Below are 16825 nucleotides of genomic sequence, written 5' to 3'. Positions count from 1 at the left end.
AGGCTACTGGCCTACAACTCCCAGCATGGCCTGGGGCTCGGAAGCAGGGTGGGCAAAGGTGGCTGAGGGAAGCAATGGCCGCTGGGAGTTGTAGTCGTTGCCGTTCACTCCCAGGTGGAGACTAGACCTTCCATGAAGCTTTGCAACGGACAAGATGGCGTTCTGCGAGCCGCACTACAACTCCCATGATCCCTTGGGAGAGACTCGGCACCAGGCAAGATGGCGACCGTTAGGGCTCACTGCCTCCTGGGAGCGGGGCACTGCAACTCCCATGAGGCTATATGCCGCCCTGCGAGATGCGCTGGACAACATGGCGGAGAAGGAGATGAGGGGGGCTGCCCGTCTCGCTCGGGCTGTCGGGAGTCGTAGTCCGAGCCCTCCCGCGCCCTCCGTGGTAACGGGGCTGCCCTGGCGGAGATGACTACAATTCCCATGAGCCCGCGCGCAGGAGGCCCGGACAACATGGCTGGAGGGCGCCGCGCTTCCCGCAGGGCCTGCCGGAACTTGTAGTCCAGATCCCTCCGGCCCGTCCATGGGTTCTAACGGGGTCACCCCGAGGGAGTAAACTACAACTCCCGACGTGCCCCGCGGCCGGGAGGGGGGAGGGGTTGGTAGGGAGGCGGAGAAGGAGAAGAAAGCTACAACATGGCGGTCACGGCCGCCCCAAAGCTCTGGGCGCTGTGAGGGGGGGGCGGGGACAAGCCCAGGAGCCAGCCCCCGGCTAGGGGAGGGGGGGGGTCTAGCCCCCCCTCGCCCTGACCCCGAAGTGGGGCCCACTGCGATGGGGGTCCAGGGCTTCCAGGAGTTCGTGGAGAAGCGCTGCCCGGGTGCCGTGGTGCCCGTTGACCTGCTCAAGCTGGCCCGGGCGGCGGGAGTCCGTGGGGGGCCCTCCTACTGCAGCTTGGCCGGCTACCTCCAGCCGCAGCCCGGGCCTTACCCGCCGCCTCTCGCGACCCACTCCCAGCATGCTCCGGGGCTGGCGGCTAACTCCCAGCATGCTCCGGGGCTGGCGGCTAACTCCCAGCATGCTCCGGAGCTGGCGTCGGTAGCTCACTCGCAGCATGCTCCGGGGCTGGCGACGGTGGCGGCCCACTCCCAGCATGCTCCGGGGCTGGCGGCCCACTCCCAGCATGCTCCGGGGCTGGCGACGGTGGTGGCCCACTCCCAGCATGCTCCGGGGCTGACGTCGGCCTACCCGGCCCGGCTGCTGGTGGACGCGGACTCGGCCCTACAGCGGCTGTATGGTGGCTACCAGACAGACTGGGTGTGCGGTGGCCAGTGGAATGCCATGGTGGGCTACCTGGCGGCCCTGTCCCAGGCCTGCCTCTACCAGGGCGGGCTGGAGCTGGCAGTCATCTTCAACGGCGGGCTGGGCAAGGAACGGCTGCCCGAATGGGGCCGCAAGGCCCAGGCCGAGCGGCAGACGGCCCAGCTCATCGCTGGCCATGTGGGTAACAAGGGCACGCCGCCCCCCCGCGCCTGGTTCCTGCCCCCTGCCTGCCTGGGGCACTGTGTCCGCCTGGCCATGATCCGCTTCCGGGTCAAGGTAGGAGAGGGTGGCTGCGCACCTTCCCCCCATGTCTATGCTCCCAACACCTCTGCTTGGCGCCCTATGACTGTGCCTACTCGTGCCTGCCCCTTGCCCTTCCAACCTATGGCCCCTTCCGCCTTGCATGAGCCCCAGTCCCTGTGTTCTGAGCCGTAACCCTAACCCCTCTGCTGCTTCCGTACTCCCTTCTGCCTCCTTCCCCTGCACTTTGTCGTTCTCTTTTGTCTCCTCTCCCAACTGGCTGGGCCGCCTGGCTGTGTGATTGTTCCCTAGAGGTGGCTGCATCCCAGCACCGCGCAATCCCTCCCTATGTGGGGTTGTGTGCAGCTGTTCCCCAGTTGCCACTGCACCTCAGTGTTGGGGCGAGCCCTCTCTATGTGGCGTTATATGCAGCTTTTCCTCAGGTGCCCTGCCCCAGAGGTGGCTGCATCTCAGTGCTGGGTGACTTGTATTCATTGTGTCTGTTGGATTTTTCTCTCTCTCCATCATCAGCAGTGGTTCTTTTTTGACCTTCAATGTGGCTCCTGGTACCCAAGTGCTGGATGTGGTAGAAACAGCTCGATAAGAAAGGGTACTTATGGGACTAGCTGCATCATCCGTCTTTGAGCTGTGGTGCCAGGGGAACTCTCAGTGTCAGACAAAGTGGAGAAATAGGACAGGGGGGTTGTGGGGGAGAAGGAACTGAACGGGAGCTCCCGGTGTGAGGCCGGGGTCGAAAGGGCTAAGGCCATCCTGGGAGGTATAAACCGGGGAATCTCGAGGTGGAGCAGAGAGGTGATTTCACCCGGGATTCAGCCCTGATGCGACTGCTGCTGGGATCCCGCGTCCAGTTTTGGTGTCTGGAATTCAAGGAGGCTGTTGATCAGTTGAAGGGGGGCTGGAGAAGAGCCAGGAGAACGATTTAAAGGGTTAGAAAACTGGCCTGAGAGAGACACTAGGAGCTCGATCTATTGAACTCCACAAAGGGGAGGTGAAGGGGTGACGTGATCCCAGTCTCTAAACACCTCTGGGGGGACCAAACATTTACTAATGGGCTCACCAGTCTAGCAGTGGAAGCTCGAACACAAGCTAGTGGCTGGAAATTGAAGCTAAACAAATCCCGCCTGAAAATCAGGTGTTGATTTTGAACAGGGAGAGGCCCATTTCCTGGGGGACGTGTGGATTCTCCATTGAACTCAAGGACGTCCAGTGGCCTGTGTGTAAAGAGGTGCCTGGGTTGGAGGGCGTCTCTGGTTGACACGATACAGCCAGCGCCCCGGAGCAGCCTGCGTGTTGGCAGTATGGGGCTGGGCAACCCAGCTTTAATTAAAAGGAGGGAAGGAGCAGCCAGCAGTAGGGTTGTGGAATCGTGCCAACGTCGCAATCAAAGGGAGGTGGGGGACAAGCGAGTGATGGTGACACTTCGAGGACAGGCAGCCGGAGCAGTTCTGGGTGGAGCTGCTTGTCCCATGCCCGAGTATAGCTCTGCCTCCGGATACGGGATGTGATCCACTCCCGTGCTTCAGGGCTTCACCACCTGAGGTCAGGAAGGAAGGTTCCATCTCTCCCCAATGCAGAACTGTAGTTTCTCTGCCCTCCTCGAAAGCATCAGGGATTGGCTGCAGCTAGAGGCGTCGTGGGCCAGCGAGCCAGACCCCTCTGTCTAGCTCCCTGGTGGTGGGGGGTTGGGCCCCCTGACCCAGGGTCGCCCAATGTGGAGTTGGCCTGATTAGCTCTGCCTCTGCCCTGGCTGATGGCTGGTACTGAGTCCCTGAGCCCTCAGGCAGAACCACGGGTAGCGCTGACGGGGAGAGAGAAACCCAGCAAAGACCTGCTGCCTTGCTCCGCTCATTCCTCCGACCCAGAGATGGCACCTGCTAGTTGCACCCGCAGTGTGCTGCGGTGTTCCCTCCTTCCTTCCTCTGCAGGGGGCTCTGTCCCCCACTCCTTCCCCCATACAGGGTCCCCCGTTCCCTCTCTACAGCATGTGCCCCACAATGTGTGTGCCCCACAATGTGTGTGCCCCATTCCCTCCTCCCCCTATACCTCCATTTCTCCCCCCCCATACTTGGGCCCCCCATATCCCCATCTCTATGGCGGGGGGCTCTTTGTGGGTCCCATTCCTTCCCTTGTCTCACCACCATCAAGTGTGACTCTTCTCCCACCCACAGGTCTTCCAGAGCCTGGAGGACCATCACCTGGAGGTGGTGTCCTTCTTCCGGGAGCGTGGCTTCCACGGGCTGCTGGCCCATGACTCGGAGTTCGCCCTGGCCAGCCTGCCTTGCTACTTCAGCGCCCACGCCCTGAAGCTGAGCTGGAATGGCAAGAGCCTCACCACCAATCAGTTCCTCATGCACCAGGTGGCCAAGCAGCTGGGCCTGAAGGTCTCCAGCTTCCCCATCTTCGCCGCCCTGCTGGGTAGGGGCAGCCAGGGCAAACAGCTGGGGCCTGTGTGGGGCAGGCACACCGAGCCAGAGCCGGGGAGGGGGCAGCAAGGACCTCCCCCCCCAGCTCAGCCCCTCCAGCCGGGGTGTGCATGGGGCAGGCACACAGAGCGGGGGGGCTGGCAGGGACACGCCCCGGGCTCAACCCCTCTAGCTGGGGGATGGACACATAGGTCCCTCTAGGAGAGGGAGTCCATGCCTGGGATCGAGGGGTCCGTGGTGCTGGCTTTGGGGAGTCTGGGAAGCGGCCCTGTTCCGGCTGGGGGAGCCACTCCCCACCCCACCACCATAGAGAGACGGCTCGAGCAACTGGCGGCGTGATGGACAGGGCAGCCGCGGCGGCAGTCTCTCTAGCCGGATCTCGATGGGCTCGGGATGCTCTGGGATCGGGGAGCACACGAGGGCTGGGGGACCGCTCTGGGCAGGGTCTTGGTGCCCTTTGGAGGAGACCTGCTGGGGTGGGGGAGGTTTGGGGACCTCTCTAGGCAGCATCTTTGTGGTGAAGTACCACATGGAGGGGAGGAACTCTGTGATCAGTGAGTCCTGTACAGGAGACTGCAGACCACGCGCTAGGCAAGCACTCTATGGTCAGGGAGCACATGCGGGGGGGGGGGAAATTGGGAACTACTCTCTAGGCAAGGTCTTTGCTGACCATTCTAGTCAGGAACTCTACGGTTGAAACACACTGGGGAGGAGGGGCTACTCTATGGTCAGGGAGGACATGAGGGGCTGGGGACCGCCCTAGTCAGTGTCTCTATGATCAGAATGGAGCTGTGTGGGGGTTGGAATTGCATGAAGAAAGGGGATCACTCAAAGGGGATCCCAAGAGAAAGAGGGGATACATTTATGCAAATGACAGCGCCTAGTCATCTAATAGTCAAATCAGGGCTGCCTCGTTTGCATAAAAACTCCAGTTTTCTGGCCCTCTGTCCTGAATCCTCCTCCAATCAGAAGGGTCTGTGACAGCCCCCCCTTTTCTCTTTGGGGGCGGGGTGGGGGCACCAAATCCTTTTGGGGTGCAGTAACCAGGGACTGTTATTCCCACCTCCCCCAGGTAACCACATCCTCCCGGACGAGGACCTGGCTGCTTTCCACTGGAGCTTGCTGGGGCCAGACCACCCATTGGCATCACTCAAGGTAGCCTCACGGCCCCTGGCTCTGCCCTGCAGCAGCCTGGTAGCGCTGGAACGGGCTTGGCCTTGTGGACAGGCATTGTGGGTTGGAGCAGAGGGGACTGAGCCAGGATTCCTGGCCTTAGGAGGGGAGTGGGGTCTAGTGGTTAGAGCAGGGGAAGCTGGGAGCCACTGTAGGGAAGACTATGGTTAGGGAGCTCATAGGGGGCTGTGGACTCTGCGCAGGTATCTATGATCAGGGAGCACACGGGGGCCTTGGGACTCTCTGGGCAGGTGTCTATGATCGGGGAGCACACTGGGGGCCTGGGGACTCTCTGGGCAGGTGTCTATGATCGGGGAGCACATGGGGGGCTGTGGATTCTCTGGGCTGGCTTTCTGGTCTGTGGTTGGGGATCACATGGGAGGTAATGGAAGGTGGGGTTTCCAGCCCGGCTAACCATGGGGTGCCAGATGCTGAGCATTGTCCATGTCTCCCTCCGTGCCCAGGTCCGAGCCCACCAGTTGGTGTTGCCCCCCTGCGATGTGGTGATCAAGGCTGTCTCGGAGTATGTCAGCGCCATCAAAGACCCCTACAACCTGGATGCCGTGGGGAGAGATGTCTTCAAACATTCTCAGGTGAGCTGGGAGGGGCCTGGCTTGCTGACTGGAGCTGCTGATCTGGTCCCCTGGCGTGCCGTGAGATCCATCTGGCCGAGATCCGGGGCCCCCGGCGTACCGTGAGACCCCTCTGACCAAGATCGGGGGGGGCCCTGGTGCGCCCTGGGCCGTGAGAGCCCTCCGGCCAAGATCAGGGGCCCCTGGCGTGCTGTGAGACCACTCTGAGTGAGATCGGGGTCCCTGGCATGCTGGCTTCTGCCCCATCTCTTTGGGGGTCTGACTCCGAAGCTCCATTGGGCTAACACTGCAGTCCTGTGTCGCTCTGTAGCGTCAGATGGGGCAGAGCAGCTCCTGCTTTGAGAGGGTGGGTTCGATTGCCGGGGGGGCTTAAGGACGCAGCCCCAGTGTTGGGCCCCTCTTAAACCCCAGTTCCCCAGCCAGTCTCCTGTCCGCTTTGCTCCCCCAGTCCAGGACGGAGGATAAGATCGAGCGCTTCAAGAAAGCCGTGAACTATTATTCGGTGACTGCCAAGATGCCACTGGCTCCTGTGGACCCATCCTCGTTTGTACGTGAGTATCTGGCAGGGGCTGTTCCCACAGCGCCCCCTGCTGGGAGAGGATGGACCTGGAGTAGCTGGGAGCTGCCCACACAGCCAGCACCCTGCCCCGCTCCCCACACCGCCTCCTGCTCTAACCACTAGGTCCCACTCCCCTTCCAGAGCCAGGCAGACAACCCAGGAGTGCTGGCCGCCCCACTAACCTCTAGGTCCCACTCCCCTCCCAGAGCCAGGCAGAGAACCCAGGAGTCCTTGCTGCCCCCGCTAACCAGTAGGCCCCGCTCCCCTCTGCACGCTGAGCTGGTTTTGATGCCAATGCCAGCCCCGCTCTGTGTCTCAGTGCCAGGCTATGGATCCAACCACTTCGGAGGAGCAGCCCCTGCGCAGCGCAGCCCGGTGGGATCCCTCCCCATGGGGAAGCCAATGGTATGTTCCAATCCAGGGTAGGGAATGGGATTGGGATCTCTGGAGTCAGTGGGTTGAAGTGGAGTTGGGGCAGGCTGGGAGCCAGGACTCCTGGGTTCTCTCCCCCTCTCTGGGAGGGGAGTGGAGTCTGGTGGTTAGAGCAGGGGGGCTGGGAGCCAGGACTCCTTGGTTCTCTCCCCAGCTCTGGGAGGGGAGCGGGGGCTGGTGGTTGGAGTGAGGGGGGAGGGGGTTGGAGCCAGGATGGCTGGGTTCTCCTCACTCTGTCAGGGGAGTGGGGTCTGCTGCTCTTTGCTCACCTCTCTCTCTCTCTCTCTCTCTCCCCAGTTCCCCCACCACCTAGGGCCAAAGATGCAGTTCCAGCCGCCAGCCCCACCCTCCTCCTCCTCCTCGGCCGCCTCCTTCCCCCCAGGCCCCAGCGCCAGCCTCCTCTTCTCCTCACACCCGCTCGCAGACATGCCCCCCTTTAACGAGGACCCCATCCTGAAGGGCGGCGAGTTCAACAGCTGGCCCAGCGCCTACGATGCCAAGTTCCCCCACCACTACCGGGGCCCCAAGCCCTCCCCTTCCTCCGGGCCAGCCTCCTCCCCCTCCTCCTCCTCCGATGGCGAAGAGCACAACGGGGGCAGTGCCAAGTGAGTATGGGCTAGTGGTTAGAGCCAGGTCGGCAGGAGCCAGGACTCCTGGATTTTCTCCCCAGCTCTGGGAGGGAAGTGGGGTCTGGTGGTTAGAGCAGGGGGAGTGGGAAGCCAGGACTCCTGGCTTCTATCCCTGGCTCTGGGAGGGGAGTGGGATTTACTGGTTAGAGAAGGGGGAGTTGGGAGCCAGGCTGGGTTGTCTTCCTGGCTCTGAGAGGGGTGTGATTCACCACCTTCCCCATGTCTCCTCCCCAGCCACGTCTCCGAGGTGCTGCAGCCCAAGTCTGGCTGGGAGGGGCCCGGTGCCGAGAAGCTGAGCCGGGGCTGGGGGCAGGCGGGGGGCTCCGGCGACACTGACGGGCCCCTGGCTGGGCCCGAGCCCTCCATCCCCTCGCTGCTTTCCATGGCCACCCGCAACCACATGGACATAACCACCCCCCCGTTGCCCCCTGTCGCCCCCGAGGTCCTGCGGGTGGCTGAGCACCGGCACCGACGCGGCCTCATGTACCCCTCCATCTACCATGTTCTTACCAAGGTGAGCCTGGCACCAGGACTCCTGGGTTCTCCACCCGGCTCTGGGAGGGGAGTGGGGTCTGGTGGGTTAGAGCTGGGGGTGCTGGGAGCTAGGACTCCTGGGTTCTCAGTCCCTCTCCTGACGTTCCGGTGTAGGGCGAGATCAAGCTCCCGGTGTGCATCGAAGATGAGTGTAATACTGAGTTGCCTCCAGCTGCCATCCTCTTCCGTGGCGCCCGCCAGCATATCTATGGGGTACTGTTCGGCGTGGCTGAGAACCAGCGCCGGGTGCAGCGCCTGGCCATCCGCCGCCGCATCCCCACAGAAGGTAGGGGCCCCTGTAGCAGAGAGCTCTAGCCTCCGGACACCTGGGTTCTGTCCCCAGCTCTGAGGGGCAGGGGTGTAGTGGTAGAGCAGTGAGGGCTGGGAGCCAGGACTCCTGGGTTTTCTCCCCAGCTCTGAGAGGGGAGTGGGTCTGGTGGTTGGCAGGGGGTCTGGGAACCAGGATTCCTGTGTTCTCTTCTTGGCTCTGGGAGGGGAGTGGGGTCTAGTGGGTTGGAGCAGGGAGCCAGGACTCCTGGGTTCTTTCCCCGGCTCTGAGAGGGGAGTGGGGTTCAGTGGTCGGGGGGTGCTGGGAGCCAGGACTCCTGGGTTCTCTCCCCAGCCAGGAGAACCTGAACCCTTCCCCCTCTCATTGCCCCTCAGTGCCGCCTGTGATCATCAAGGAGTGGGCGGCGTACAAGGGGAAGTCCCCGCAGACGCCAGAGCTGGTCTCGGCCCTGGCCTTCCGCGAGTGGACCTGCCCCAACCTGCGGAAGCTGTGGCTGGGGAAGGCGGTGGAGGACAAGAACCGGCGCATGAGGGCCTTCCTGGCCTGCCTGCGGGCCGACACGCCCGGCATGTTGAACCCCGCCAACGTACCCACGCACCTGCTGCTGATGTGCTGTGTGCTACGGTGAGCGGGGGCAGGGCGGGGTGTGTGGGGTGATGAGCAACACAACCAGGCCCCCACTCTCACCACTAGACCCCACTCCCCTCCCAAAGCCAGGGAGAGAACCCAGGAGTCCTGGCTCCCAGCCCCCCTGCTCTAACCACCAGCCCTCTCTCCCCTAGCCGGGGCGAGCTGCTCTGTGTGGGCATGCCAGGCCTGGCTGGGTTCACACTCTCTCTTCCGTTTGCAGTTACATGATCCAGTGGCCCGGAGGGAGGATCCTTCATAGGCACGAGCTGGACGTGTTCCTGGCTCAGGCGGTTTCTTCTCAGCTCTACGAGCCGGATCATCTGCAAGAGCTGAAGGTAAGGGGCTGCCGCGATGTTCCCCGGGACACAAACAGCCATGTGTCCTCGCTTCTCCAGCCTGGGGTGCCTCGCACCCCACTTCGCTGTGACAACAACCGCGCCACCCGCATGGCCACCCACCTCGGCGTCACTGCCTGCTGAGTTATACCAATACTCTGGCTGGTCCCTCACCAGCTACTCCCAGCCCCTGACCTTCCCCAGGACGGTGCGTCTCGTCCTGCCCTGTCGCTCCTGGACAATTCAGGCTCCTCAAAGGAAACTGACCTGCCTGGACCCCATTCTCTCCGGTGGAGGTTCCCAAACATGCTGGGGTAGAGAAAAGAATCCAAGAAGTTGATTAACCCCAGGCAGAAAGATTTGAAGTGATGACAGGTGGGGAGACGTGAAAGTCACACTGGGTCCCAAAGAAAATAAAAGGAGAGAAGATACAAACTGGTACCTAAGGTAACAAGCTAGGGGAACTTCAAAGCAAAAAGGTTTGTCTCCCTATAAGGAGCCCACTGGCTCCATCTTTCTGCCAGTACCCTAGCCCCAGTTCAGTGATGCTTCATTTGTCTTTCAAATGGGGCTGCTGCCGTGAGTAGAGATGAGGGGAGAACATGATTTGGGGTCCTCTGTTCCCATTCGTATACCCTTCTCCCTTCCTTGAGGATTGTCTCCAGCTGGGGCGCAGGCGACAGCCAGTCTGTGGGCTGGGAAACCCCAGCCGTGTCTTTGCCAATGCGTAAAGTTCTTGCTCGCGCCCTTCTTCCCGCCAAAGATTGGCCTCTTACCCAGGTGATAGTCTGCTTTATTATGCTATCACCTGGCTGGGCCGTTAGTGTGTCCTTTGTTTTTGAAGAACTGGTTTGTGCCTGCATATCACAGCGATGTTATACAGTGGAGTCTCATAACTTGCCATACAAAATCCATAGAACGTACACATATTTTACTGGGACGATAATGTTCAGCATATTACGAGTTTTCAGATCATAGAATCATAGAATCATAGAATATCAGGGTTGGAAGGGACCTCAGGAGATCATCTAGTCCAACCCCCTGCTCAAAGCAGGACCAAGCCCCAATTTTTGCCCCAAATCCCTAAATGGCCCCCTCAAGGATTGAACTCACAACCCTGGGTTTAGCAAGCCAATGCTCAAACCACTGAGCTATCCCTCCCCCCCTATATCACCTCACAAGGCACATTTTGTACACAATTTATCCTAGTCTGTAAAAGCGGTGAATATGGGGTACAGTTGGTGACAGCCAGCACTGGTGCTGTTTGGGAGAAAGGTGAATGGGAGTGGGATGCAGTGGTTATTATAGGGGGTCTGGTAGCCAGGACTCCTGGGTTTTCTCCCCAGCTCTCACCAGAGAATGTGCTGGAGTTATTCCTTTACTAGATTAAAAACTGCCGATCTGCTCTGTTCCCCAGCTGCCCACATCTCAACGCTGGGTGAGCCTCCCATGCAGTGTTTTATGTGGCTGTTCCCCAGCTGCCCTGCCCCAAAAGTGGCTGCACTCCTTCCTAAGTTAAAGTGATGGGAATGGTTCCCTTGCAGATCGAGAAGCTGGATGCCCGGGGCGTGCAACTGGCAGCCCTTTTCATGAGCGGAGTAGATACAGCTCTCTTTGCCAACGACGCTTGTGGGCAGCCGGTGCCCTGGGAACACTGCTGCCCCTGGATCTACTTCGATGGCAAACTCTTCCAGAGCAAGCTCATCAAAGCCACCCGTGACAGGGCTCCCCTCATTGATCTGTGTGACGGACAGGTACGGGGCAGGACACCTGGGTTCTCTTCCTGCCTCTGGGATGGGGGGTGAGGTCTAGTGGGTTAGAGCAGAGGGCCTGGGAGCCAGAACTCCTGGGTTCTATCCCTGGTTCAGGGAGAGGAGGGGAGGGAGGGTCTAGTGGGTTAGAGCGGTGGGGCTGGGAGCCAGGACTCCTGGGTTCTCTCCCTGTCGAGGCGGGGAGGGGTTTGAGAGGCTGCTCCTCTTGGTCTGGAAGTAGCTGGATGTTCTGACATTGGGGCAGGCTGTGGGGGAGGGGCAGGGATGTGGGGGATGAAGTCAGCTAGATTCATCTCCCCCTGCCCCCCACTTTCCTCCCCAGACAGAGCAGGCAGCCAAAGTGGAGAGGATGAGACAGAGCATCCTGGAGGGCGTGAACATCAACCGCCAGGCCCCGCCCCCTCTGCTCCCACCCCCTCCCTTTGTGCCTGCCATGGCTGCGCCCTTCTATTCGATGCCCCTCTACCCCCGCACCACGGGCTCCATGCCGCTGCCACCCCCTGGGAGGAGCAGAGGGCTCACAGGTGAGAGATCGTTGTATCCCCTGAGCCGTGTCCCTGCCCCTTTGCTCTGTGGCCTTACTCACTGCAGGGCACTGGTGACAAGGGTGGGATCCCCAGATGGCTGGATTGTGTGCCCTCTTGAAGGCAGGGGTAGGGGAGGCCTTTTTTCTCCCCCCTCCAGTTGTACATATGTGGAGTGTGGGGAGCTGGTGGTGTGCTCCAGGGCTGGGGGGGCATCATCCTATTGAGATGCATCGGGGCAGATTCCCTCTGTCAGTGCTATCAGCTCAGGCTCTCTGAAGACTCAGGCAGGGATCGGTTATGCCAAGGGCAGTTCACACCTCTCCCAGTGATCGGCTCAGGCTCTCCACAGACTCACGCGGACCCTGAAAGACGATGTTCTGCTATTGTTCTATATCTTCTGGGGCCTGGATATGACCCTAGTGTCACCTGTCGCTCATCTCTTCCCCCCCCATCTCCACTTCCCTAGGTCTCCACCCCATCCCGCCTCAGGGGGGCAAGCTGGAGATCGCTGGCATGGTCGTTGGCCAGTGGGCGGGCAGTAAGCCCTCGCGGGGGCGGGGCTCCTTTGGGATGCAGGTGGTGTCTGTCGGGGGGCCAGGCAAGGGGTAAGTATCACAGCACTGCTGAGGGGTGGACTGAAGAGAGGTTTTGCTGGCTGCTGGGTGCCAGCATCTTCTCCTTGGGTCATCTCTGCACTGGGTGAGTCATTTGTGTGTGGCGTTATGTGCAGCTGTTTGCCAGCCGCACCGCCCCAGAGACGGCTGCATCTCCACGTTGGGTGAACCATCCCTGTTCTCATGAATTATGCTTAGTATTATTTGTAATTATTAGAACTATTAATGACCACTGTTGTTTATCCTCGTTAACGTCACCATGGTTATTAGGCCTATTACTTAGTTACTCTTATTACGGGGGCATCAGTGTAACAACTCTGCTGCTAGCTAATCAGTATTATTGTTCTCCACCCTGTTCCACCCCAGACGCAGTCGAGACGGGTCTGGAAAACTCCCCAAAGGAAACAAGAAACTGAGCAAGCAGGTACGTGTTTCTGCCTTTCCCTCAGCCCCACTGGTCTGGACCCTCCCCCCAACCAAGGAGAGACCCCAGCCCTTCTCTGTGCCCCCCATCCCTCCACAGCTGGGTTGCTGTCTCCGTGCAGTGTTATGTGCGGCTGTTCCCCAGCTGCCCCGCCCCAGAGCTGGCTGCATCTCAGCACCGGGCATACTGGGATGGGATTCCAGCAGTTATCCGATTATGTTGCACTCCTGTTCTTCACAGGGCTCATTGGAGGGAGCAGCCAAAGCCGTGGAGTTGCAGAGCGGGCAGGGTCCGTCGCAGGTGAACGGGGGCGAGGATTCGGGGGGCAGTCCCTGCCCCCCAGCCCCATCACAATGTGCCTTAGCCAGAGACGCTGATCCCTGCGGTGACAAGGGCCAGTACTGCGGGCGGCTGACCCAGGAGGTGGATCGCGGCCCCAACACCAAGCTGTCCCTCCCAGCTCTGCAGAAGGAAGAGTGATGGGGACCTGATTCGGGGATGGGTGGGGCTTTCCGGGGGGGGGCGGGGCTCGGAGTGTGGAAGCCTCAGGGTACCATGAGAACACTGGGGTTGTAAAGTCAGCACCCCAGTGCATTATGGGGGATCATCCCCTCATTAAAGGGATGGTCTCCTACAGCGCCCCAGTGCATTGTGGGGGATCGTCCCCTAATTAAAGGGATGGTCTCCTACAGCGCCCCAGTGCGTTGTGGGGGATCGTCCCCTAATTAAAGGGATGGTCTCCTACAGCGCCCCAGTGCGTTGTGGGAGGATTTGTACCTGTTTCCCTATCCCCGCGCCCTCCTGGCACTGACCCCCCCTCATCGGGTCCGCAACATGGCGTATTTTATTATTTTTTAATTTTAATATTTGTGGGGTGGGGAGCTGACGGTTTTTAGGGTTTTTAACATATACATAGCCCCTCCCCCGGCTCTTGCAGCGGGGGGGCAGGGAGAAATGCTGTTAAATAAAGGGGGAGCCATTAAAAGGAAGCCAGCCAGGATGAATCAAAGCGACTGGGGAGGGGTGACGTTTGGGGGCTCAACCTAGGCTGCTAAGGGGTCATGGCGCCCCCTGCCCTGCAACACAGGGTGCTCTATATGCCCCGGTACCCGCAGCCAGCTGAGGAGCACACCAGTCATGTCCCTTGCTGCTCTGGGGGGAGCCCCAAAATGTCATGGGGGTGGGGAGGTGGATTTCCCCAATATTTGGCAGGTGCAGATGCCCCCAGCCCGTGTTCGTTTTGGGTGGCACAGAGGTTCATTCGTTACGCCGGGGGCAAGTTCGGGGCAGAGGCGGTGACGGCTGAAATCAGCCCAGGTTTTGTACAGAGAGAAGAGAGATTATATTTACAGAGACAGATTCTATATAGAAACTATGTATCTCGGGGGGGGGATTCCCTTGTCCCCAGCCGCAGCTCCAGAGCTGTCCACGTCGTACCCAGGGGGGCAGGGGCAGTTGGGGATCCCTCCAAAACCAGACAGGTCCCCCTTTGCTTCCGCAGAGTCCCCCATCCTGGCTGCAGTTCCCAGCGGGGCTGATCAATGGAGGGTGGAGGAGGGGTTTAGGTTGGTGACCCATAGGGAGGAGTGGGCAGGGATTTTGAGGCTGGGGGCTATTAGGGTTTCTGTCCCATGGGAGGGGAGTGCAGGAACTTGGAGGCTCACTCACCGGGGATGTATTGGTGCAGGGGGGGACCCCTTTAAAGTCCCATTAAAATCTGGACTGTACAGGGTGGAAAATTTGAAGGTTTTGTGGACTATCCTACCCCCTGCCCTGACTCTAACTTCAGGCAGGGGGGCTGGTGGTGAATTCCCATCCTGGCCCCCCAGATGTGTATAAAAATTGGGCAGTACGACTCCTCACTTGACCAATCCGCGCCTCTGTCGGGCACGGGAAGGCTTGAATTCCCCTGTGCCGTGCATGGCTTGCTGTGGTCCTGCATCCTTCATTTTCTGAGGCCGTCACTTCCCTGGTAGCCCTGGCTGCTGCCCAGAAGCCAGGCAGAGACGGCCAGGCCGTGGGGATTTGGGGAACAGGGAGGGGATGGGAAAGAGCCCAGATCTCGATAAAACTTTATATCTTATTTCCCTCCCCACTCGGGGTTGGGGGGATGGGAGGAAATCTGAACACCCCCTTGTTTGATCGGGGCACTGAACCCCTTTAACCTGACTGATACGCCAGCAAAGACTCCGGAAAACTATCTCCGGACTCTGATTACTTGAGCTTTCGAACTGAGGCCAATTCAGAATCCCGCACTCAGAAGACGCCTGCCCACCTGAGGCAGCTCGTCAGCAGAGCGATCTTTGGTGCGCGCCACTGCTTGGAGCCGTCACCCTGTAGTTTTTTTTATTACTTTAACCGTGTTTCAAAGTCAGACCTCAGATCAGGCCTCTCTGAATGTCTGGAGACAATCGGCCGTGTCTGCGAATCACGAAGGAGTTAATCTGAAGCATTTGGGGTTGGGAATCTTGGGGGCAGACGCCTGGAGTTGCAATCACTTTTATTGCTGGAATAACCCCCCTTTTTGGGGGGGCAGGGAGAGATATGATTTGAAGGACGCTCGGCGTTTTACAGAACTTATCCCAATTCAGTGCAGCCATTTTTTCTTCTCTGAAATCCGGAAAACGAAACTCTAAATCACAGCCCCCTAAACTCCCTCCGCTAAACTCCCAGGGGGAAATTCTGAAATGCATCTTTCAGAGTAGCAGCCGTGTTAGTCTGTATTCGCAAAAAGAAAAGGAGGACTTGTGGCACCTTAGAGACTAACAAATTTATTTGAGCATAAGCTTTCGTGAGCTACAGCTCACTTCATCAAATGCATTCGATGAAGTGAGCTGTAGCTCACGAAAGCTTATGCTCAAATAAATTTGTTAGTCTCTAAGGTGCCACAAGTCCTCCTTTTCTTTTTGAAATGCATCTGCCAGTCATTGGTGCTTTGGAAGATTTGTAGTTTTTGCCGTCCCAGAGACTTTAAACACGGAGGCGCTTTGGGGGGCGGAGTAGAGCTGTGGAAATGATTTGAGAGGCGTAAGCAGCCTGCCATATTTGGAAGGTCTAGAGGGGACTGGATTCTGCTGGAGAATCTTTGGCAGTCACGGTACTACAGGGCTCTTCTTTAGTCTGGGTGGGGAGAGGCTGACTGAAAAGCAAGAGGCAGGAGGCTGAAGCCAGACCAATACAAATTGAAAATAAGGGACCAATTCTTACCCATCAAGGTGATGAACAGCTGGGACGAACTCCCAATGGAAGTCGCGTTCTCCAGCTCTTGGAGTCTTGCTGTCCAGGCGAGATTGTTTAAGTGACATAAACTAAGCTGAAAACACCGAGATAAGCATCCTGCCTTGCAGGGATGAAGCAGTCTTGACTAGATCGGCGGAGAGTCACCTTTTAGATTTCCACTGGAAATAAAATTAGGGCAAATCTCAACCTCGGATGGGGATTTGAACTGAGCCGAGTTGGGGCTGCTGGCTTGGTTGGCTTTGCAGAAGCCCCTTTCTTGGCACCATTCGGTGGAATCGCTGATTCACCTTGCTGGAAAGCGCTCGTCCCCTTTGGAAAACCATGGTCGGTTTCTTCGCGTCTTCTGCATCTGCTTTGGGGGCTCAGTTCCCACCCTCGCTGCCTTTCCTGATGTTGTGAGGTGCCCCGCAAAGCTGACCGGAGGTAAGAAGTTCCCCTTCTTTCACCGTTGGCGTTCAAGAGGCCTCGACTGCCCCACCTAGCAAGGCACTGTTCAGCTTAGCTTGTCGAAGAACAGCTGAGGAGATGATTCGGGAATCCCGTCGTTGGAGGTTTTTAGGGACAGGTCAGACATACCCCTGTCAGGGATGGTCTAGGTTTATTTGGTCCTGCCTCTGTGCCGAGAGCTGGACTGGGACTATCTCTTGAGGTCCCTTCTGGCCCATAGAGTCGTCCTTGCTCCTGGCCTGGAAGACCCTGTGTTTCCACATCCAAGGCCAGAACTCGAGTCTTGCGTAGGGCAGGGCATTCGGTATCGCTGACCAACAAGATGGCGGTTGGCCTAAAGGAGACTGAGCAGGTGTGAGGGGCCGCAGTGAATCCATTTAGGTGAGACGTGCCCAGATGATGCCCGCAGGTCCAGGCTGCAGTGGAAGATGAAACTTCCCCATTGCCAATCTGTCGATGCTCCGCACAGCAGCTCCAAGCACATTATCCAGGGTCCCCGTCTCCAGCCAGGACTGGTCCCAGCTGCTTCAGAAATGTGGAAAAAGCCCCAGACAAACCCTTCAAAGCCCAGAGTCGTGTGTGCGGGAAATTCCTGTTGGCTGAAGCGTGCGCTTGGCTTGCTGCGGGCGTCGTGTCTGGCAGCCAAGGGCAGTGGAAACCAGCGGACAAAGGC

General features: G+C 59.2%; 1 protein-coding gene across 4 annotated transcripts; it reads left to right on the top strand.

Annotated features, from left to right (window-relative positions):
• The first annotated feature begins 610 nt into the window (after window positions 1-610).
• Window positions 611-14901, top strand: FAM120C (family with sequence similarity 120C). Of its 4 annotated transcripts, XM_043501512.1 has the most exons (17): window positions 612-975; window positions 1036-1546; window positions 3700-3946; window positions 5027-5148; window positions 5592-5720; window positions 6169-6271; window positions 6599-6684; window positions 7009-7316; window positions 7575-7854; window positions 7989-8160; window positions 8538-8787; window positions 9014-9128; window positions 10673-10882; window positions 11223-11424; window positions 11894-12032; window positions 12408-12465; window positions 12706-14901. In XM_043501512.1, the coding sequence occupies exons 1-17, from the start codon at window positions 782-784 to the stop codon at window positions 12943-12945; spliced, it is 3366 nt and encodes a 1121-aa protein (XP_043357447.1). In that variant the 5' UTR covers window positions 612-781; the 3' UTR covers window positions 12946-14901. The 4 variants fall into 4 exon arrangements, with proteins under 4 accessions (XP_043357448.1, XP_043357447.1, XP_043357446.1 ...); XM_043501511.1 differs by having other exon boundaries at window positions 612-1546; XM_038381246.2 differs by having other exon boundaries at window positions 613-1546; window positions 5027-5109.
• The last annotated feature ends 1924 nt before the right edge of the window (window positions 14902-16825 follow it).

The sequence above is a fragment of the Dermochelys coriacea genome, chromosome 23 (assembly GCF_009764565.3).
Source record: "Dermochelys coriacea isolate rDerCor1 chromosome 23, rDerCor1.pri.v4, whole genome shotgun sequence".
Lineage (NCBI taxonomy): Eukaryota > Metazoa > Chordata > Testudines > Dermochelyidae > Dermochelys > Dermochelys coriacea.
Note: the sequence above shows the minus strand (reverse complement) of the source record. Positions and strands in the feature narration are given on the sequence as shown.

Excerpts from the sequence above, each read along its gene's own strand:
- FAM120C (XM_043501511.1), top strand. The coding sequence starts at position 782 with ATGGGGGTCCAGGGCTTCCAGGAGTTCGTGGAGAAGCGCTGCCCGGGT. Across the intron at positions 7,855-7,988 it reads TCTACCATGTTCTTACCAAG|GGCGAGATCAAGCTCCCGGT; the intron begins GTGAGCCTGGCA and ends GTTCCGGTGTAG. Across the intron at positions 12,033-12,407 it reads GTCGGGGGGCCAGGCAAGGG|ACGCAGTCGAGACGGGTCTG; the intron begins GTAAGTATCACA and ends GTTCCACCCCAG.